The following is a 21,858-nucleotide window of genomic DNA, read 5'->3' on the forward strand; positions in this document are numbered from 1 at the left end:
TTCCCGCCAAGCGCGCGAAATTCAAATAGTAGAGATTATTAATATTGTTTTTTTTTTTTTTTTCTAATTAATTATGAAAGAAAGTAACTGATGACTGGGAATAAGCATTAAAAATATGAGGCAGCTGTGCATAGTGTGCGCTCGTCGGTTATTAGCATAAAAATATTATTTTTTTTTTACCATCAAATTCTTATCATTTATATAAACATGTATATTAGTTAAATATGAACTTTAATCTCCCTTTCAGGGAACGCCGGGCTTAGATGGTATGAAGGTAAGCAATAGACTTAAATAGTATATATATAGTCGTCCCAACGAAAACTTTGGATTTTTTCCCGCCAGTTTCTTCCCCCACCATCATATATTAGAATGTACGCATGCGCCATTAAATGTGCGCATGTGCTTAAGCCGCTAAAAAAGAGTGGGGGAAGAAACTTAGTAGGAAAAAAATCCCAAACTTTTGTTGAGACGACTATTTATATTTAGTAGAGATAAGCAATGACGTGTTAACCTAAAAAAGAAATGATTTTCAAGATTTTCGTACTGAATGATTTTTTAGTAATTAAAAAATTATTTTCGAACAGTTTAGCGGGAAAATTTTTTTTTATATCATAAAATAAAAAAAATGATGGCACAAATAAATTATCTGGGATACAACTTTTTGTAAAATCGAGTTAAGTAACTGGAGTTAAATACTAGATTGCAGAGGGCCAGTAATTAACTAAAATTAAAATACAAATAATTTGACCATCGATTAATAAAAGCACATGGATCACTTTGTGCTCGACTAATTTCCAGATAAATTCTATGAAAAATAATTTTAAATCTTAAAACGTAATTTTTCAAAAATGGCGTCTCTGGTAGTTAACATGACATTGCTTATCTAGGTACATATAATAATTCTTTATTCAATAATTGGGTTTGTCTTCGTCTTTTTCAATAGGGCGCACAAGGTGAACCGGGTATCAAAGGTGAACGCGGTAATTCAGGTCTACCCGTAAGTCAATTTAAATAATTATAATTATAAATAATCATATTAATAATAGCAAAGGTTGAATTACTTATCAATTCGACCATTATACAGCTTAACACTAATTCCATTTGCATTCTGTCCTCAGGGTACTGATGGTATTCCCGGTGCTCAGGTATAGCTTTCGCCTTTATTATATATATATATATATATATATATATATATATATATATATATATATATATATATATATATATCTTTATACCCCAAACATTACTCAGTATGCACACTTACACAATTACTTCACAAACTCACTTGTACTAACTCGATAAAAAACTTTTTTCTACCTATTGTTTGTCAAGTCTTAACTTTTAGTTTCACAACAAACTTGATGTCATTTATCTTCATATTCTCTTAGTAAATTATTGTTATTTAGTTCTTGTGTTTGAATAATGTAGAGCAGTTAAAAAGAGGCATGTTCATATAAACTTATGATGATTAGACTAGTTTTTAATTATACCCTAGTAGCATTCTTGAAAAAGTTTTATGTAAATCTATATATTAAGTCTTAAGCAAGTCTGTCTACATGATCAGTCTTAGACATCTCTATGGAAAGACATTTCCATAAGATATCTTAAGCAAATCTGTGGCAGTATTTGACTAAAATATGTAAGAACAATTGCCTCAAGATTCGGGTGCTAGAGCCTTGAGCAAAACCCCCGGTCGCTAGTCTTTTTCTACGTATGGGTCTTACGCAAGAACATGTAGCAAGAAATCGTCATCAAGACTTGTGCATGACGTGCTCAAGACATTGTATACAAGAATATTGAAGATATCTTAGATACGGTGCAGTTTAAAAGTTTCTGGCGCAAGTCTTGCAAGAGTAACTTACGGCAGGTACTTACGCATGTCTTGCTCAAAATCTGCTCAAGACTCGAGGTCTATTTTGAGCCTTAAGCAGATCTTGAGAAAGCCATGCGCAATTATTTTAAACTAAGGTCTTCCTCCAGAATAGAGTTATAATCTGGCACGAATTTCTTGTGTAAGGCTTGCAATAGACTTGCTATTGAAATTTAGCCACAAGTATCTGCAGCAAGACACATAGGTAAGAAAAGACTAACGTCAATCGAACGAGACCAGGCTTGCTCAAACCTCGAACAGGATTTTTATATGGATTACTTAACATCGTTCTTGTAACTATCTTGGTTAAGAATTGCTGCAGACTATTGCTAAAGACTTACGTAAATTTTGAGAAAGAATTTCAAGTAAGACTTGATGAAATCTGCAGAAAGTATTCTTACGAAACCCACCTTCAAGTCTTGTCCAAATCTTCTGTAGACGACTTTCTGAAGACTTTTATCAAGTAACGTTTTTAAGACAATGCTACAAGGAGAGTAATTTCAAAATTAACCAAATATTTGAAGTAATTTTAACGTAATTTTCATATTCTCTTACACATTCTAACTCTGAACCCTCAAAAATCCTCGTCCTTATCCACACACAATACGACTATCTTAAGTTGTATTATCAAGTACACATTTAAACCCCGAGCGATTCGAGGTGTGTTAGATTTGTGTGTATGTGTGAGTAGATGTGTACCTCAAGCATGCCCTCGAGATACTGAGAGAACATGAGGAGCCGGATATCCGGCTCTTCCTCCCAACAATTTCACACTTCCTTGGCGATTAATCACTCCTGCAATGTGACCGTATTACAGGGTTCCAAAGGCGACAAAGGTGCCCCAGGCGAAACCGTGAGTATCCTAAACACGAGTTATTGTCCCATTATTAAGTACGCGGTAGTTTAAAGATGTCGGCTTTAATAAAGGAGGGGGGATATGAAAACGTATTATTCTATCTCTCTCGATATTATTTCCTCTTCCTCTTTCCTTCTCTTTACGTCTCACAAATATATATATGCATATATATGTCCAGTTATGAAAGTGAGTGAGAGAGGAAGAGAGAGGAAGAGAGGAAGGGAGAGAAAGATAAATATCTATATCTGTCGGTTGTCGAATCCAGAAACGCGATGCTACGTCGCTGCCACCACCATATACGCCAGACAATAGAGAGGGTCGTAACCCCCCTTATATACTAAAGCCCTCTGTCTCTCATACTCTTTGTCTATCTCTTTGTCTCTTACTTTGTCAGAACCCTTGTGCAGTATGGACTTTTGCCAAGGGAATCGCCACGCATCCCTTCGCACGAGACCTCTGCATGCGAGCAAAAATTCATTTTCCTTTTTACTTTGCCAAGCTAGAAAAGAGCTTTAATCGAGTTTTTACCTTGATAAAATGCCGTATTTCTCATTATGGTTTGATATTTGTCTATTTTTATTGTTATAAATTCATTTATATGACTAATATACTATACTATGATCATATATGAATATATATATGATGAGTATATCTCAATATGATCATATATAACGTAAAATTACTTATTTGAATGTGCAATTTTCGGGAAAATCAAATATAAGCATATATCATCATATATTATCGATATGAACCAGATATATCATATATGATCATATAAATTTTATAAAAAATTTAACACAATCAAAAACGATATTTTGATAAATTTTTCAACTGTAATTGAATAAAAAAATATAACTAGATACAATAGTTTCATCATATAAATTTTTTTACTATTAAACAATATATGATGTCATTCTTATATATGACTAATTTACAAAAATTATGTGAAAAATAATTTTTATTTAGAAATATTGACATCTTATGTAATATTTAATGAATTGTTAGTATTGTATCTAATCATATATGATCACATATTATTTATGTCTGGTTCAATTTAAAATAAATGCCCACATAAAATGTAAAACATCATTTTTAAAACACGAAGTTCTTTTTCACATTTAATTTTTTCTTATATTATTATATATGATCATATATGGTTAACATTATTTTATATGACAAATTTTATCGAAACGTTTATATGGATACATATATATTTAGAAAAAATATAAATATTATATACTTGTGCTGGATTTTACCACAAATTAATATATGATCATATATGGTTTATATCTGATGCTCTATAACATCTCATGTTATCTATAATTTATTTTTTCTTGTATATATGTTTGATAATATTGCCAATAAAATATCTTCTAACTTTATTTTATCATTAATCATTTATCAGATAATGATCATATATGATGCGTTCAATCATATATAATAATTATCTGATTTTTTATGTCCACATATTTTATCCGTTCGTATGCTTAATAATATTGCTAATGAAATATTTTCTATTTTTCTTCTATTATAAATCGTATACGATGTATCTGATCGTATATGATTATTATCTGATTTTCTATGCCTACTTATATTTTTTGTCCGATCATATATATTTAATAATATTACCAATTAACTAATTTCTAACTTTATTATATCTTTAACCATATATCAGATAATGATCATATATGACATATATGATCATATATAATGATTGTCTGGTTTTCTATGCCTATTTATATTTTTTATCTGTTTGTATATGTTTGTTATATTGTTTATGATATATTTATTATTTCTATCTGATCATATATGATATTTCTGATCAGATATGAATTTTTTTTAATATATTTTCAAATTATTTAGTACATAAATTAATATAATTTATCATTATTACATCATTAGATCATCTTATTGAATAAGACGAGAGCACTTTGCACATCTCCCACATATTATACATATATATATATATACATAATTAGTATATATTGTAAATTAGCATAGCAAATTAATGCCTGGCCTAATTGCACGCGATTAAATTGCAAGCAATCAGCTGGCTTTTATTATTAGGCGTCTATTCATGATAATGATAATTATGATTGTGATGACAATGATAATGATAATGATTGCCGATGACGATAATTCGTATTTATGGTTGTTATTATCAATTGTAACGAAATAATTAATAATTACAGGGCGCACAAGGTAAAAAAGGCCGCCGTGGGGACAAAGGTATTAAAGGTGATCAAGGTGTTCCGGGGCTTGACGCACCATGCCCACTTGGTGCTGACGGATTACCACTCGCTGGTTGCGGTTGGCGTGCACCTCAGGTATACTTTCATGTATAACTTTTTTTTTTATCCTAAAATACTAATTGGGTGCTTGGGTATTTTTATAAATAATTAATTTGTGGGTTTTTATTTTTGGTGCTTTTTTTTTATTTACGAAGATCGCTAGCTTATAAATGGTTACAAGTTTTTAGTACCCCCGCGGTTTTTCTACCCCTATAGAAAATGTAACCCTTTAATGACGTGTCTGTGAAACACGTAGGCACCATATGGTGACATTCTCACCCCAGCGTTAAAAATGGTTACAACTAGAGTTTTCAAAATTGGTCTTTAAAAAAATTATGCGACATATTTCTGAGCTTTAAAAGAAGCCTTAACGCGCTATTGTTTTACTTTTCAATATAAAAAAGAAAAAAATAGTTTTAGACTCTTAAGTGGGTTTTTCTAAGAAGATCTTTTCTCTGAAAGATAAATGGTAAATTTTGAATAATAATAATACTGAATAAATTTCCTAAACATGCCATGAATTGATTTTTCTGAAAAAAATTTTTCTGACCCCGTAGACCCAAAGATCAAAACCAAAAATTTTAGAAAAATTCAGTCTCGAGCTATTTCTTATGATTCCACAAAACCGTAGCTCAAAGAATTATTTTGTCGGAAGATCTTCCAACTAGAAATTTCAAGCTTCAATTTGCTTTTTTTATTTTTTCGATCCGATCATTTTTCACAAAAATACAGCCTTCCAAAAATCACTAAAAAATTTATAAAATTTTTTTGTTCCTTTAATTTTTTGGATAAGTGTACAGTCGAATTTTATTGACTCGGAACTTTCCCTCAATCTTCATCCCTACTAAAAGTTACGCTGTCTCCCACCCTGCTATGGGTCTGTATATTTGTGTATGCACCATATTGATAAAAGAGCGCATGCGTATAGTTTACTCTTTAAACGAGAAGGGGCATTTATAGGTAATCATTTCCAGAAAATTTCCGTTCTTCCATACACTAACTGTTCAAGTTAATAGAGTTCGACTGTACTCACGGAATCCATTTTTTCAAGTCGTGTTCGAATTTTCCATAAGAGACTTTCTGAAAGTCTTTCCTCAAGTAACTTGCTTAAGATAACCTCTAATTAAAAACTTTGATTGAATCTGGTTGGATTTCAATCAGATTTCTATCAGATTCAACTGATTGAATTTCCACTGGAATCCGATTAGAATTTTCCAATCAGATTCAATAGGAGTTTTTAACCAGGAATATTGTGGTCCCAGTAAGAGAATAGACCTCGGAAATTTCCCCCACTACCGAATATTTATAAACTGCGCATGCGTACAGAAAAGTGGGAGAACATTTAGCACATAAAACATCCAGAGGGAGTAAAAACCGATGACACCCGAAGTCCAATCTCTTGTTGGGGTGACAATACTACTGGGGTAGGGACTATAAAATTAACCTCAAAACACTGCCCTATTTACAAGCTAGCAGTCTTTGCTGAAGGGTTTTTTAACTTAACATATTAAAAACTAGTGCTTTTATGTGTGCAATATTATTGTTATTATTCAGCAGGATATTGTGAGCACAATGAGTCCAGCTCATGAAGGACCAGAACCCGCTGAAACAGACTATGATGAACACGAAGAGGATTACGAGGAAGAGTACACCGACCCAAGCGGGAATTTGGCTGAAAAATAATAATAGACCTAAATAAATAATCATATCCTATAACTATATTTTTTTAACGACAAACTAAAATCCCCGATACTATTTACCAGCCTTATAAATAAATATATATTTATATAACTGCGTAGAGTAATCAATGGATTTCAATGATGATTAACGTCAAAACTAACTCACCCGATAATTTAGCATCCCTTTGTAATATTACATAACACAGAGGGTCAATATGTGGGATGTAGTTATGCATGCATTTGCTATCTCACTTGCACGTAATCTCCTTGATAATTAACAATATTTATCAATAATAAACAATATTATTGACGTGTTGCATAATATAATTATATATTTTTATTTTTTACAGTCAAAAATTTTACAAAAATGGTTATTAGAAGAACAATTTCATCAGCAGCATCTAAAAAAACGTGATCACAAATTACGTAACTGAGTAAAATTTAAAAAATATAGTTTATTTTTTAATAATATAAATAATTATTGTCCTTTCTCTACATATCCAATTTAAAATCCTCCCATTTTTTGTAAAAATAAAACAGTCGTTTAAAAAATAATTTTAGTGTAAGTTAAATATAAACTGTCAATTAATTAGTTTATTATGCACTAAGGGAGAAAAATAGAACATTCCGACCTGCTTCATCGGGTGCGCAGTCAAAGGTGACACGTGAATTGGAACCTTCTATTTTTTTCTGAATTTAAATTATTTCTCAACAGATATGCAGCTGAAAGTTCAAATTTTTGTCTCTAAGAAAAAATTAACGCACGCGGAGAAAAAATTCTAGTTAAATTTACGATGCTAACATGGTAATTTTTCCTATTGATTATTGTAGTGGTGGACTATACCTTTGAAGTCATAATTTTTACGATGTAGCATTGTCAAGTTCATTTAAGAAACAATACTTCAGACATATAACACAAAGTCTTAAGCTCTTTAGTATAAATTACGAAGTGAACATCATAAAATTTGAGAATTTGATGTAATAGAAATTTTAAATAAAAGTATAAAATAATAATCGCTCGGGCAGGTGTTGGATTCGAACACGAGACCTTTCGAGTGCGAAGTGACCGAGGCCTAGGGCCACTCGGCCACAGAAGGGCCCACAAGTTCAGGTCGTGTTTAAGATCCATATAAACGATATAAATAAACAGTCTTAAGTCACAAGAACGCCTCTTACGGTGGACACAGTTACTATTTAAAAATTACGATGTAACTTCGTAATTTTTATAACTTACATCGTATTATAACAGAGACAGCACTGTAATATTTATTTTATTCAAAAGTGAATAGAAAGATAAATATAGGAATAAATATAGTTTTCGAACTGTAATTTTTATTTTGTTCTTTTTACGATGATAACATTGTAATTTTTTAAATAATTTAAAATCCCAAAAGTCTTTGTTAAAATTACGATGTTAAATAGTAAAAAATGTAACCTACATAGTAAATTTTAAAGTAAGACATTTGAAAATTGATGATAATGAAAGTATAGTCCACGATTACGATGTTTACATCGTAGACTTTAGTGGAATTGTTTTTCCGTGTACAAGAGGGAAATTCGGACACGAGATAGAACATGATTTTAGACTAGGGAGTGGTAGCGCTTGCCTTTGGCTCGGGCAATCAACCGGGTAGAAAATTGTCTCCTTTTATCCTGTGTCGTGCAATTTAATATTCAGCTGCTGATCTATTGAATAGTTTAATAAAAAATAAAATAAGTTGATTAGCTTTTTAAATAATAAAAAAATAAAAATATGTAAGTGGTGTAAATAAATGTACTTACAGTGCACCAATATAATGTGCACGTGAGTTCGTGTATATATTTGATAAAAAAATATAATAATGAAATTTAAAAATAATAATAATTTCTAAATTAAAAAAAAAATTAATATTTAAAAATATGTAATTTTATTTGTTTTATTGTAACCAATTGCCATTATTAATATTATCATACTATTTAATATTGTATTTTATATATTAATATTTTTATATTATATATTTGTATTTCTATTATTACTATATTATGATAAATTATAATCTTTATAATGAACTATTAATAAAAAAAATATGTACACATGTTAATATTTTATAATTATAATGATAAATAATAATTATGAATATATTTAAAAATTGTATCTTTAATTGATAAATAAATACTAAGGCGTTTATTTTAATTTTTGTTGTTATTTATTTATGTATATTTTTTTTTTTTGGATTTATAAAATACAAAATTTGAATTTATTTGAACAATTTAAATTTTTTAAAAAATTTAGAAACGTCATCTTTTGGATACGGTTTACAAACTAAACACGTTGGAATATTTTCTGGTTGTTCAATCCATAATTTATGGTCGATTTTAGATTCCTCTAATTTTAAATGCAAGTCATTTAATTTTTTTTCATCTGGTGCCTTTAAACAAAAAAAAAATTTTATTAAAACTGAGATGAATTTATATATATAGAAACACGAGGCAAAATAATTCAGTATATTCCAGAAAAAAAACATATATGGTCATATTTAATCATATGAAATTATATGTGAAAATATATGACCATAAATAAATTATACAGGATCATATGTGGACATATGTAGTAAATGAAAAAATCATATATGATCACATGCGAATATATATGATCATATCGAAACAATATATGATCCAAGAAAAATGATGTATTATCATATATGAGCATAGATGATCAGAAAAAATCAGATACGATCTTTACGAAATATATGTGGTCATATATAATCATATAGATGATATGTGATCAATATATGATCATATGTGAATGTATATAGTCATATAAAAACCATATATAATCAGAGAAGAATCGTGTATGATCAAATATGAACATAGATGTTCACAATAAACTCATATATGACTTTTACGAAGCATATATGGTCATATATAATTATATAAAATGATATGTGATCAATATATGATCATATGTGAATATATATGATCATAGAAAAATCACATATACGATCAGAGAAAAATCGTGTATGATCATATATGAACATAGATGTTCATAATAAACTCATATATAACTTTTACGAAGCACATATAGTCATATAATTATATAAAATTATATGTGAACATATATGATCATATGTAAACGTACATGATCACAGATAAATCATGCAGGATCATATGTGAACATATAAAGTAATTCGAATAAATATATATGAGCATATATGGTCATAGAAAATCATATATATAATCATAAAATGAACCGTATATGATAAAATTAAAATCATATATGAACATACGTGGTTATATAAAATTATATATGATCATAAATGAATCATATATGATGAAAGATAAATTATATATATAATCATGTATATAATCATATGTTTAATTGAATTGTCATAACTATATATGATCAGTTATTATACTTTTTAAGATTTAAAGAAATTAAAACATTTTATTCTAAAACAATGTCGTATTTTGCCCAGAACTTTTTTCCAATAAAGCTTGACTTCGTATTATATTTTTTTTTATTTTAATAAATTGATAATTAAATTATAATGATAAAAAACTAAGTGGCTTACTTCAAGAACAATTTTATGCATGTTATCCAAATCAGATAAATATTTCTGAGTATGTTGATCGTTGTAAAACAAATGGGTTACAGCAGTACACGCATGACATGCTTGTGCAATTACTGCACCAACTGGCCAGCCCATTGTTTTTAATAAATCACCTCTTACTATGACATATTGAACTATTACCGGTATTTCTGTAATTAAATACACTATATTATTTATATATCATTATAAATTATAATGGTGATTAATCATTTTTGTGTTTGGTCAATTTATCAATACCCAACCGACTTTTTTATTAATTCATAAAATATAATAAATGCATTTTTTGTATTTTCTGATACATTTATCAGAAGTCGAATGAACATAGATAAGCAGTAACCTGACAGTTCACAAAAATTCGATTTTTCTTAAATACAGGTTTCATGAAATAGAAAAATGTTGACACAAATAAATTATCTGAGATAAAACTTTTTTCGCAAAACCGAGTCAAGTCTCATGAAACTTTTTTCAAAATTAGATCGGCTACTTTTTATTTCGTGATACAAAATTGTGATTTATTTTTATTGGTCTGCTTATTTTAGATCCTTAAATTATTACTTTTTTTTGTTGATCATTGATTAATAAAAGCACATGAAAGCAATTCGCGCTCGAATATTTTCCAGATAAATTTTATCAAAAATAATTTTAAATATTTGATCAATTTTCCAGCAATTTTTTCAGATATAAAGTTCAATATCCCCGTAGAAATCTAAGAGAACATACAATTTTAGAAATTCCATACTCCAATAAGTCATTTATACAAAACGGTCCCAAAAATAAAATTTTGAATTTAGTTAATGACTACTAAAAATGGGCAAATTTTTTTGGCGGGTCTCTAATGAATTCAAAAAGTCAATTTAAGCGGAAATGGAAAATAAATTTAAAACTGAGGCTAAAAATCAAATCGTATGTTCATACTTTTTTGGTTTATGTTTTCAACAGATATTTAAGAATATTCTGACTTCTTTTTTCAAAAATCAATGACAAAAAAAAAAGAACTAAAAATATGCACAGATAGAAAATTTAAAAAATCATAAGCGCAATTTTTTCGACTTTTTTTTTTTTACAATTTGTTGAATAAATAATTTTTTCATAAATGGCGTCTATGTTAACGACACTTTATTACTTATCTACTTACTTATACATTTTTCCCGCCACGCGTAATTTTAAAATTACAAAATTCAAATTTACCGCGCAAACTTACGTGACCTCCGACGCCCCAATTCAGAAACTTTACACTCTTAACATTGTTCCCTACATTATTTACTCAAGTAATTTACTTTCTCTACTACCAGCCAACATAAGATTGACATGCCATCTATATTTTTTTACAGGAAATCATTTCCCAAGTAGTCTCCATGCGCAATACCTCCAACTCTAACCTCATTACAAATATTGTTCACCGAACACGTGCACGCACAAAAATAGTGTCTTATAAATATTTTAAATAAATAAAATAAGTAATAAAAAGTGATTTACAGTTAATTGAAATAATTAATTATTTGAATAAATAATTAATAAAAATGAAGACAAATAATAAGAAAAATTTAAATATCACAAAAGTATCAAAATCAACAGAATCTTCACTAAATAAAGCCGTTAAAAATGTTAAAGAAATTCTTAAGGTATTTATACAAAATATATCAATTTATATATTTATATTTATGTCATTTATTCATAAATTTAACAATTAATTCATTTTTATAAATAAATGATAATTTTAATTTATGATTTTGAAGTTAGCAATTAACAATTTTTTTTTTTTTTTTTTTTTTTTTTTCTATAATTGAATTAAAAAAAAAATGCACATGTAGTAAATTTAATGAACTATAAGTGCATTTTTTCAAAATATTTATTTTTTAAGTTTATCATTTTTCAAAAGTAAAAAAATAATCAAATGTCGGGTAATTTCTGTATGATTTTAATTTATAACTCTTATAATATATATATTTATTATATTTCTAGAATAATGATGACAATAAAGTAAAAAAACAAAAAAAATTATTAAAAACATTAAAAGAAGAAAATATTATTAAAATTGAAAGTGAAGACTCACCTGCGGCCATTTTGAAAAAACCAGCTGGTAAAAAAAATTCTAAAAATAATAACAATAATGATGGCGTTGATAAAAAAGAACGTGGAGTTGTATATATTGGACATATACCTCATGGATTTTATGAAGAACAAATGAAGAAATTTTTCTCACAATTTGGAAAAGTAACAAACGTTCGCGTGTCACGTTCCAAAGTATCTGGAAAACCGCGTGGCTACGGTTTTATTGAGTTTGCGCACACAGAAGTCGCTAAAATAGCAGCTGATTCGATGAACAATTACTTGATGTTTGGAAGATTAGTTAAAACTGAATACATTCCACCAGAGAGACAGCACAATTGGTATTTCAAAGGATTGTCATACACTAGAAGAAGTTTTCCTAAGCTGTGGAATAGGGAATTGCATATTAAGAGAATAAATGGCGGTGATATTGGGGAGTCTAATTTGAAAAGCTTGGTTGCAGATGGTACGATAGTGAAGGCGACGGGTAAGCGAGAGGATCAGGATTTGGCGGTAAAGAAAAAGTTGTGGAATTTGAGTTTGTTGGCGAGTAAGTTGAAAAAAAAGGGTGTAAAGATTGATATGAAATTGGGGGATGTAAATATTTGAATAAAGATTAATGTTTTTTTGTAAATTCTGAGTTTTTCTTATTTTTTGTCAAGGTATTTGGCCAAAAAATCAGTTTTTTTGCATTGTCTCAACCTGTATACTTGTAAAAATCACCCCCTAATGTAAAAAAACTCGTGAAAGTGTGCGCACATTTCCGTACTCTGTTTGCAAGTAAAAACTTTGAATGCGTTTTTCTCGAAATTACTTTTTTTTAATGGTGGACAATTTATCTCTGAAACTACTTGACCAATTTAAATGTTTTTGGTCTTGTTTTGTTCGTTAAGATATTTTGTATGACAACATATCATATTTTGCCAAAAAAAAGGAATTATAACAATTTTTTTATGGCAAAGAATAATGAAAAATAGGAGTCTTCTTTCAAATATCCGCCATTTTGTTGATTTTTTGTATTTTTAGCTAATTGTGGTTGATTGTCACATGTCACGTAAGGAACCTTTCTTTTAAAGATACCGTTTTGTTTCAAATTCAAATCGGTTTTCAACTTTTTTCAATATAACGTAACTTTTAAAAAAATTCCCCAAGCTTCTAATTTCATCAAAAATTGAATGAGGAATTAAAAAAAAAGTTTCATATTTTTAGCATTATTGTAACATGGTTAAAAATTAAAATTAAGAAAATAACCTCGTTGTGTATATGGTTCTTATGAACAAATATTGCTTATTTTTTTTTTTTTGGAAGCTACCACCATGCCCAAAAATCCTGGCCCTACTGGGTTTTTATTAAAAATTATGCTTTAATTTTTTTAATTATGAACCAGCTGATATTCATGTGAAATCAATAAATTTTATTTAATTTGCATGATGATAATCGTTGAAATAAAAAATACTGCAGTAAAAGATCAGTTTCATATTCGTTACAATATTTTTAATTGTGTAATTACAGGTAACTATACAAGTTAATTAATCGTTTTTTTTTTTAAATTGACTTATAACCATTTTATTATAATTTACTGATGCAGCCGTTGAGTATTGATATTTTTTGTTCGCTTCCATTTCATTCGTCGATTTTGAAACCATACTTTTACCTAAAATCAATTAAAGATTCATACAGAAAAAAGGATTTCTTGTTTCAAAAAATTTTTTGTACTATAAATTGAAATTTATAAGGAACTATTTTAAAATATTAAGAAGTCTTAGTAACTCTCTAAGTAAGTTCTGGAAATTCAGAACAATTCTTCTAGAACAGTCTGAAATCTTGGAATTACTCTGACTTTATACATCAAATTGAAAGTTATTCCAAGTTTATAAGGCTTTTACAAACTTTTTAAGAAAAAATAAAAATTCAAAAACTGATGTTCAAGCTTATAAATAATTATTTTCAGTTTTTACAGATAAATTTTTTCACAAAGAGCAGTTAGCTAATTTTAAATATTAAACAAAATCTAAATTGAAATATTACCTGCCGCTCAGTTAAATCAAGCGTGACAGCAATTTCATATCTACGTAATCGTGATAAATAATTACTACGTAGAAATTCGACTTCTAATTCATTTATTTGATGTTTATTGAATGCCGTCCTTTCTTTCCGTAATTTATTATTATTATTTGTTGACGGTCTTTTTGTCTTTTTCTTTGAACCTGAAATATGCAAATTATTTTTATTTAATTGAAGTACATTTTGTTAAAAAGTATTAACCCTTTTTAAAAAATTCTTTATATATAATTTAGGTTAATTTAAAAAAAAAAATGAACCAAAGGTTAAATAAATGTTATAGATAATATTTAATAATTTTTAATAAACGATTAGTGATAATAATAATTAATAAACATTAATATATTTGTAATTGAATAATTATAAATAAATCTTAAGTTCGTAAATAAATAAAACAAAATTTTAATTACAATTTTTATGTAATATTCTGATTTTAATTTCTATTAGAACTAATTTCCATTAAAGGATAGTTAAATATTCTAATATTTATATTTACAACTTTTGATATAGGTTAAAATAAGAAGCATATCTATTGTTTCAGATCCTGGAAGAATAATTAAATCCGATCCGTTTGGACATGAGCCTTCAGACCTGATCATGCATGAACAGGCATGGGCCTTAAGACCTGATCAGACATGAAGACTCATGCCTGTTCATGTTTGATCAAGTCTGATCATTTTTTCCCGGGTAGGCAGCTGTATAAGAATGTAATAAAAAACACATATATATATATATATAAAAATGAGTAAATTTTCGAAACATAATACCTGTATTTAGTCCACTATAATTTTGTATTAAGATGATAATTTGATGGCTGTAAAATAACTGGTTTAACAAAAAGTTTTTCTAGTCAGTTAAAAAATAAATAATTATCTCAAAATCGTTTTTGGTCAGAATATGATAGGACTGACACGTCTTTTACCTCTTATTAAATTACTAAAGTATATATATTAGGGTTGTTTAAATGCACATACCTTATGAACAATACTTTAGTAATATAAGTGTAATAAACAATTTTGTAGAGTATGAATTTTTTAAATTTTCAAGTATAATGGTAATTATCTATAGTCTAGTCTTCTCTTTATTATTCATACTTTTTTTTTTAATACCAAAAAAATTTAATTTAAACTTTTATCAAAATTTGAACTTTAGTGATAATATATAGTGTTGCCAAACTTGAAGTATATTTTTGGGTAGATTTCTTTAGAAATCAGCCTATTGCAATGGGTCTCATGATCATTATCAAAGAATTTTGCCACCATATATCTTATTTTACCTAGTAGAATCAAAAAATACCATCCACTCCAAAGTTTATATATGTATGTATGTATCTATATATATACACAATATAACGCGCCTTGTCATCACGATAGCGCCCGCAATTCTTAACGGATCTTAATGAAATTTTATACACTTATTTATCGAACGATTACCTTGATCAAGTTTCGAAGATGAGCCCAATCGGCCGATTAGTTTGGAAATTGTGGGGGTTTGAAATTTTTTCTGATTTTCATAAAAATGAATTTTCTGGCTTTATCCTAAAATAACTTTTGAACCGAAAATGATAACTCAATTCTGTAAAAAGTATCTTAAAATTTGAACGCTTAGCTTTAATTTTCACTTTAATACTTGATTTTTAAAAATATCTTTTCTATCAATTTGATGATATCAAAAATTTCATAAAAAATAAAAAAAGCTTATTTTTGCAGCTTAGTCTTCTAATAACTTCTAAATGATAAGGCAAAACCCTTTTCCTTGAAATTCATGTTTAAGCTTACAAAATAGGTATTAATTACACTATTGTAGCTTTATTGTATTTGCATAAGAAATCTACCTTTCCATTCCGGGTAAGGCTAGATGGCTCTTTTTTTTTTTTTTTTTTCAAAATTCAAATGCTGTATTTTTTCTTTTTTTACTAAATGATAGAAATCTGTCTTATATTTAAATAAAGCGGTATTTCTTTTATGACATCATATAATCATACATTAAATACTACTTATATATATATTACGATCTCGGAAGATATATTCTTTTAAGTGCGATAAAAAACTATATATATATATACAGAAACACTACTCAAGATATGTCTCAGAACAAGTAGTTTAAAATAATAGTATTAATAATAATAATAATAATAATAATAATAATAATAATAATAATAATAATAATAATAATAATAATAATAATAATAATAATAATAATAATAATAATTTCTCCGATTGTTAATAAACTTTTTTTAAGAATAAATATTTTTTTAAAATTCTTATTGTGTAATAATAAAAAAAAAAAAAATAGATACGTATGTATAAATATGTGGTATATAAGGTAATAGCAAAGATATATTAATGCAAATATTTAGTAAAAGAGATGGTCAGTTATAGTCATATGGACATGTTGATGTATAAAACATAAAATGATGTGTAGAATATATGTATATATATACATTGACATATGTGAATATAAATTTTATATACTATTACGATATACGACGGGGAAAAGACAACTTACCATATTCGGCGGTTGAAGACTTGACTGTCAGGTCTTCCTTTACTGCTGGTGCAACGAGCTCGTGATCTTGTTCGGTCAAGTAATCTGCTGATTCCAAGGGAATTTCAGTACCGTTTATTGTCGAGTAATTGCAACTATTTTCTGATGATATCGATAAGGATGACACTCCCGTATTTTCCCATGCTTTTGATTTATTTTTTTCTGATATTCCCTGACCGCATGATGAATTTTCACCCTCGTGTCTAAATGGCCGAATAATAATTTTTTTATTGTTTATTTATTTATATGATTTATGAATCTTTAAAAGTAATATATATAAATAAACAAAGAAAATAAATTTACTTACTGGAAAAAATTATCTCCAGAATTGCATTTGCGATTTTCAGAAAAATAATTCCAGTTTTCTAATTGTCTGGAATGTCCAGAAAAATTATCAAAATTTGTCTGATAAATTTGCTGATTCGGGCTGAGTATCGGTGGAGTCGGCGGAAAACTTTCGTTGTAATAAATTCCACTTTCTAAATAATATCCCACGGTATCTTTAGAAAAATAATCCATAGTTGTAATTATTTTCGATTAAACACAATTTAAACCAATAGAATTATCAAATATGTAGTAATTAAAACTCAGATTCAAATTATAATAGCGCTAGATGTCTAAACAAAAAGACGCGAATGAGTAATGAGAACAGTTGAAGTAATCGCGTATATATTAACTTGTGTCTCATAAGACGCATCTCATGTGTCTTTGATATTAAAGTTTGTAACTTTAAGTAGGATATAAAAAAATTAAAAAACACATTTACTGACCAATGAAATGGTTACGACAAACTAGTCCATCTTTATCGCAGTTCTATTATCAACTTTGGAGTCATTTTGTCTTCGTATAAAAAAAAAAAAATATTTTGAAATGGGAATGACAGGGGCAGAAATTTTTGGAACCGACGTAAATCCGAAAATTGAAGAATATAAAAAAATTTTTAATTTTTGAAGGATTTCAAAAATACTACAACTTCTTGTAAAAAATTAATCAATCATACCTATATATAAATCATATATGAAAATTTGCCATATCTGAAACATATATGGATCATATGAAAATATGTGAATCATATATGGTCATATATGAATCATGTATAGAGCAGAAATGAAAAGTTGCAATATCTGAAACATAAGAAATCTATATGATCCCATATGAATCATATATGGATCATATGAGAAGGCTATGTATAAGCATATATGAATCATATATAGATCATATATGACAAGTAGCTATACATGAATAATATGAATCATATATGATCATATATGAATCATGTATAGTGCAGAAATGAAAAGTTGCAATATCTGAAACATAACAAATCTATATGATCCCATATGAATCATATATGGATCATATGAGAAGGCTATGTATACGCATATATGAATCATATATAGATCATATATGACAAGTAGCTATACATGAATAATATGAATCATATATGATCATATATGAATAATGTATGATGCACAAATCAAAATTAGCTACATATGAAGCATATAAGAAAATTTTATGAGCACACATAAATCATATAAAGAACATAAATGAAAATTGGCCATTACTAAAGTATATATGCTTCATAAATAGAAGATTCATGGCCAAGGTTACCATATGACCATATATGATTCATTTTTACGAGAAGTGCTATTCTTCCAATAAACAGAGACAACATAAACTTACGTTGCAGATTTGCTGAAAAATAGTATACACACCACGCAGTAGTTTTTAGCTCGGATAGGCAACGCACCCAGATTTAAATTTCCTATTTTCGTTTCTTGTTCTATAATGAACTATTTTTTAAGTTAAGCTAATGCCAGTGGTAAAAAAAAAACATACAGCTTTTAACGAAAAAAAAAGAAATTTCGAAAAATTTGCCGCGTTGTCAATATTGTAAAGAAAAAACTTTTTTTAAAAAAAATTTTAATTTTAACTAATTTATAACTATATTTCAAATACTTTAACTACCATTATCAATACATATCGATAATCTACTCCAGTCCGAAAAAAATAAAAATAAATTTCAATAGTGATGATTGCATCAGTTTAAAAACAGGCATACTCAAGAAACAGATACACTCATCTGAGTATTATAATAAAACGATACTCTATAACTACATGATATACACTTCCACATATCCCTCTATACATATTATAGTTATATACATAAATATCTTTAAAGAGAAGTTACTTATATACTGATACAGTAAAAACGAAAAGGCTATAGAATTGAATACTACAATATGGCCACAAGCTTTAAAGCTTAATGCTCTAAAGCAAATCTAAGACGTTTTTTTACTCTACTTTTAATATTTATAAACTTGAGTATATTTTAACTTTTTGCCCAGTCTACCATCATCATCAGTAACGTTAACATCATCAAATTATTTTAAATTTTTAAAATAATTTCATTATTTCAATTAACAAAAAAATAATAATAAACAATTATAATTATAATAAATTCATTTAAATAAATAATAATTATAATTGATCTTTAAAAAAGTTATTTATATAAAAATTGACAAAATGGACAGTCGTTGGAGAAACCCAGGTAATATTAATTAATTATTTAATTAAGTAAATGAATAAAGTAGTTTTGTATATTTTTTTTTTTCCGAAAATTTCCGTCTGTTAAATTTAAAAAAATTTTTGTTAAATAAATATAGGAATCGCTGAAATAACAATGCAGGCGTACGCAGATCGACACGGATTATCTGGTGGAAGAAACGAACAAACTGAAAGTATTTGTTGGCGGCCACGAGCTAAACCAATAGCATTGACAGTTGTTTGTATTATAATTATATCATTAGCAGTTTATTGGTTAATTGTTGGTCCGATTTTTGAAAGTCAAAAACAACGGGGCAAAATCAGTCGAGGTGAACGTAATTGTGATTAATTTATTTTTATCGGTTTTCATTTATAAACATATATATTTATATTTATATTATAATTTTTTATGTGTATGTATTTTAATTAAATTCAATAAATTTCATTGTTTTTAAATATTTGATTGTTTTTTTTTTTTTTTTTTTTTTTTTTGACTGAATTGTTATTTAGAGAAATTTTTTTTTTTTAATGCAATTAATAGTTATTTTTAAAATTTATTGTTAGATTTCCGGTTTTAATAAAATAATAGATTATTACTTCCGCACATTTTTCACAAACAATAAATTGTTTTTAAATTATTTTTTTAAATTATTTTATGTATGTTGATTTAAATATTATTATTTTGTAAATTTGATGCTTAAGTTTTGATTTTTATTTTGAAATATTAAACTCAGGTATTAATAAGATCATGTTACAGTACTTTATTTTATTTTTTTCGTTAATTTTCGTCAATACTCAGTATATAGTCTACGAAATATATCGAGGTCATTGTTACAGAAAATAAAAAATTTTTTGTATTATTACGAAATTTTTGGAAATTTATTTTTTTTTTTTTTTGTAACTGGTAATTATACTTTTCTTTAGTAATTTTTATTGTCATATTTTTGACAACTTAAGGAATAATACGTTAAAAAAAAAAGTTTTTCATTTTTGTTGCCGGGAAAAAATTACGAAAAAAAGTTTGGTCTAGATTTAAAATTTTTAATAGATCTCAGATCTCTGATGATTTCGGCAGATCTTCAATATCTTTAGGTCTGTATAGTGATCTCTGAAGATCGTTAATGATCTCGAATCTTTGATGATGATCGACAATTTATAAAAATCAATTTTTTTTATTAGAGCTGCAGATCGTCGGACATCGTCGATTTCCGTCTTTCTACAAATCTTTGTAGATCATTGGAAAAAAGCTCTAATAACTATGAGATCTACATTGATCCTCGTAGATCTGCTAAAAGTAACGTCAATTTAAGTATTAGTTTATTTAAATAGTGCCAAGAAAATATTTTTCTAATTTTAGTAAAAATGCATTGTCTAGAAATTTATGAGTAAATTGAAATAATTGTTACAAAAATAATAAATATTATACTTCGATGTAATAAATTTTTTCTTGTTTGTAATTTTATGAATCAATAACTAAGCATGTTTTCTTGAATTTAATGTTTTTCGAATTGTCGATTTATTATGATAACACACGATATTTATTATTATTATTTTTGAGTTATAGTGTGCATCCCCTATAAAAATTTCTAACACTTTTTTATGTAGTTCATCTGAAATCTTAAAAAATCCAATCGGTGTCCTATTAAGACCCCCTGCCAATAGGTGGGCTCGAACTCAGTTCTTTCGGGCAAAAGTTTTTCCCTTACTTCCAATCCATAACACATGTTATATGATACTTAGTATAAATTATAACAATATCGTCTTCAAAGTATACATTTGTTATCGTAAGTGATCGTCGCTTATGATTACTAAATAGTATATTACATACCTAGGGAGAAAAGTAGGACATTCTAACTCACGTGTTCAGTTACTTAGCCGGAATAAAGGCGAGGATAGCAAACACGGGTATTGGAACGTCTTGTTTTCCTCCGTGGTGAGCGTCCTATTTTTCACCAGACCTGGGCCTGAAAGCTTAAATTTTTGCCTTTGTTTGTCAGAATGGCGCATGCGCTAATTCTTATCATTTCGTCATAACAGAAAAGAACGACATTCTTCCCGATAAACAGGGCAGGAATTTAAACTTTTGGCCCAGGTATAGTAAAAAAACACTTTTAGCTTTAGGAACTACTCTATATGTAACAGTTGCTACTCACGTTATCACTTTATGATACTAGTATGAGTAGTTAAGATGTCTCTGATTGCGGTAAATTGGACCACTTTTATCCGTGCGTAAATAGGGGCAAAATTTAAATTTTTTCTATAGATCTGGTGAAAAATCGTATGCGCACCATGAAGGAAAGTAAGACGTCCTGATCCACCCTCGCCTTCGTTTCGGCTAGACAATTGAATACGTGGGTTGAAATGTCCTACT

The 21,858-nt window shown here is 27.7% G+C and overlaps 4 protein-coding genes across 20 annotated transcripts in view; 2 read left to right on the forward strand and 2 right to left on the reverse strand.

The window, feature by feature from the left end:
• The window catches only part of LOC103580934 (collagen alpha chain CG42342), a 149,216-nt gene extending 140,605 nt beyond the window's left edge, over nucleotides 1-8,611 (forward strand). For 11 of the 17 annotated variants that reach the window (XM_053738018.1, XM_053738030.1, XM_053738024.1 and 8 more), the window contains 6 exons: nucleotides 248-274; nucleotides 944-997; nucleotides 1,119-1,145; nucleotides 2,688-2,723; nucleotides 4,919-5,053; nucleotides 6,572-7,135. In XM_053738018.1, coding sequence (XP_053593993.1) covers nucleotides 248-274; nucleotides 944-997; nucleotides 1,119-1,145; nucleotides 2,688-2,723; nucleotides 4,919-5,053; nucleotides 6,572-6,700 — 408 coding nt within the window. In that variant the 3' untranslated portion in view covers nucleotides 6,701-7,135. Of the gene's footprint in view, nucleotides 1-247; nucleotides 275-943; nucleotides 998-1,118; nucleotides 1,146-2,687; nucleotides 2,724-4,918; nucleotides 5,054-6,571 lie in introns of all 17 variants that reach the window. The other 6 variants (XM_053738023.1, XM_053738019.1, XM_053738022.1 and 3 more) reach the window with 6 other exon arrangements.
• Nucleotides 8,612-8,866: 255 nt separating this feature from the next.
• LOC103580933 (putative peptidyl-tRNA hydrolase PTRHD1) lies at nucleotides 8,867-10,432 on the reverse strand. Its single transcript, XM_008562874.2, has 2 exons — nucleotides 10,248-10,432; nucleotides 8,867-9,104 (listed from the first exon to the last, which is right to left on the reverse strand). Exons 1-2 carry the CDS (start codon nucleotides 10,380-10,382, stop codon nucleotides 8,934-8,936), a joined length of 306 nt encoding a protein of 101 aa, XP_008561096.2. The 5' UTR covers nucleotides 10,383-10,432; the 3' UTR covers nucleotides 8,867-8,933.
• A 1,226-nt stretch (nucleotides 10,433-11,658) lies between these two features.
• LOC128667578 (uncharacterized) lies at nucleotides 11,659-12,969 on the forward strand. The gene is made up of 2 exons (XM_053738200.1): nucleotides 11,659-11,908; nucleotides 12,249-12,969. The coding sequence occupies exons 1-2, from the start codon at nucleotides 11,807-11,809 to the stop codon at nucleotides 12,942-12,944; spliced, it is 798 nt and encodes a 265-aa protein (XP_053594175.1). The 5' UTR covers nucleotides 11,659-11,806; the 3' UTR covers nucleotides 12,945-12,969.
• A 926-nt stretch (nucleotides 12,970-13,895) lies between these two features.
• LOC103580968 (homeobox protein MOX-1) lies at nucleotides 13,896-16,962 on the reverse strand (the record flags this gene model as incomplete). The annotated part of the gene is made up of 3 exons (XM_053738640.1): nucleotides 13,896-13,989; nucleotides 14,364-14,542; nucleotides 16,905-16,962. Coding segments are annotated over 3 exons (315 nt in total), but the record flags the coding sequence as incomplete, so codon positions are not given.
• Nucleotides 16,963-21,858: the final 4,896 nt, after the last annotated feature.

This window comes from Microplitis demolitor, chromosome 4 (genome assembly GCF_026212275.2).
Source record: "Microplitis demolitor isolate Queensland-Clemson2020A chromosome 4, iyMicDemo2.1a, whole genome shotgun sequence".
In the NCBI taxonomy this organism is placed as follows: Eukaryota; Metazoa; Arthropoda; class Insecta; order Hymenoptera; family Braconidae; genus Microplitis; species Microplitis demolitor.

Coding starts and splice junctions, on each gene's coding strand:
- LOC128667578 (XM_053738200.1), top strand. CDS start 11,807: ATGAAGACAAATAATAAGAAAAATTTAAATATCACAAAAGTATCAAAA. Junction 11,909..12,248: donor ATGTTAAAGAAATTCTTAAG/GTATTTATACAA, acceptor TTATATTTCTAG/AATAATGATGACAATAAAGT.
- LOC103580933 (XM_008562874.2), bottom strand. CDS start 10,382: ATGGGCTGGCCAGTTGGTGCAGTAATTGCACAAGCATGTCATGCGTGT. Junction 9,105..10,247: donor TGCATAAAATTGTTCTTGAA/GTAAGCCACTTA, acceptor TTTTGTTTAAAG/GCACCAGATGAAAAAAAATT.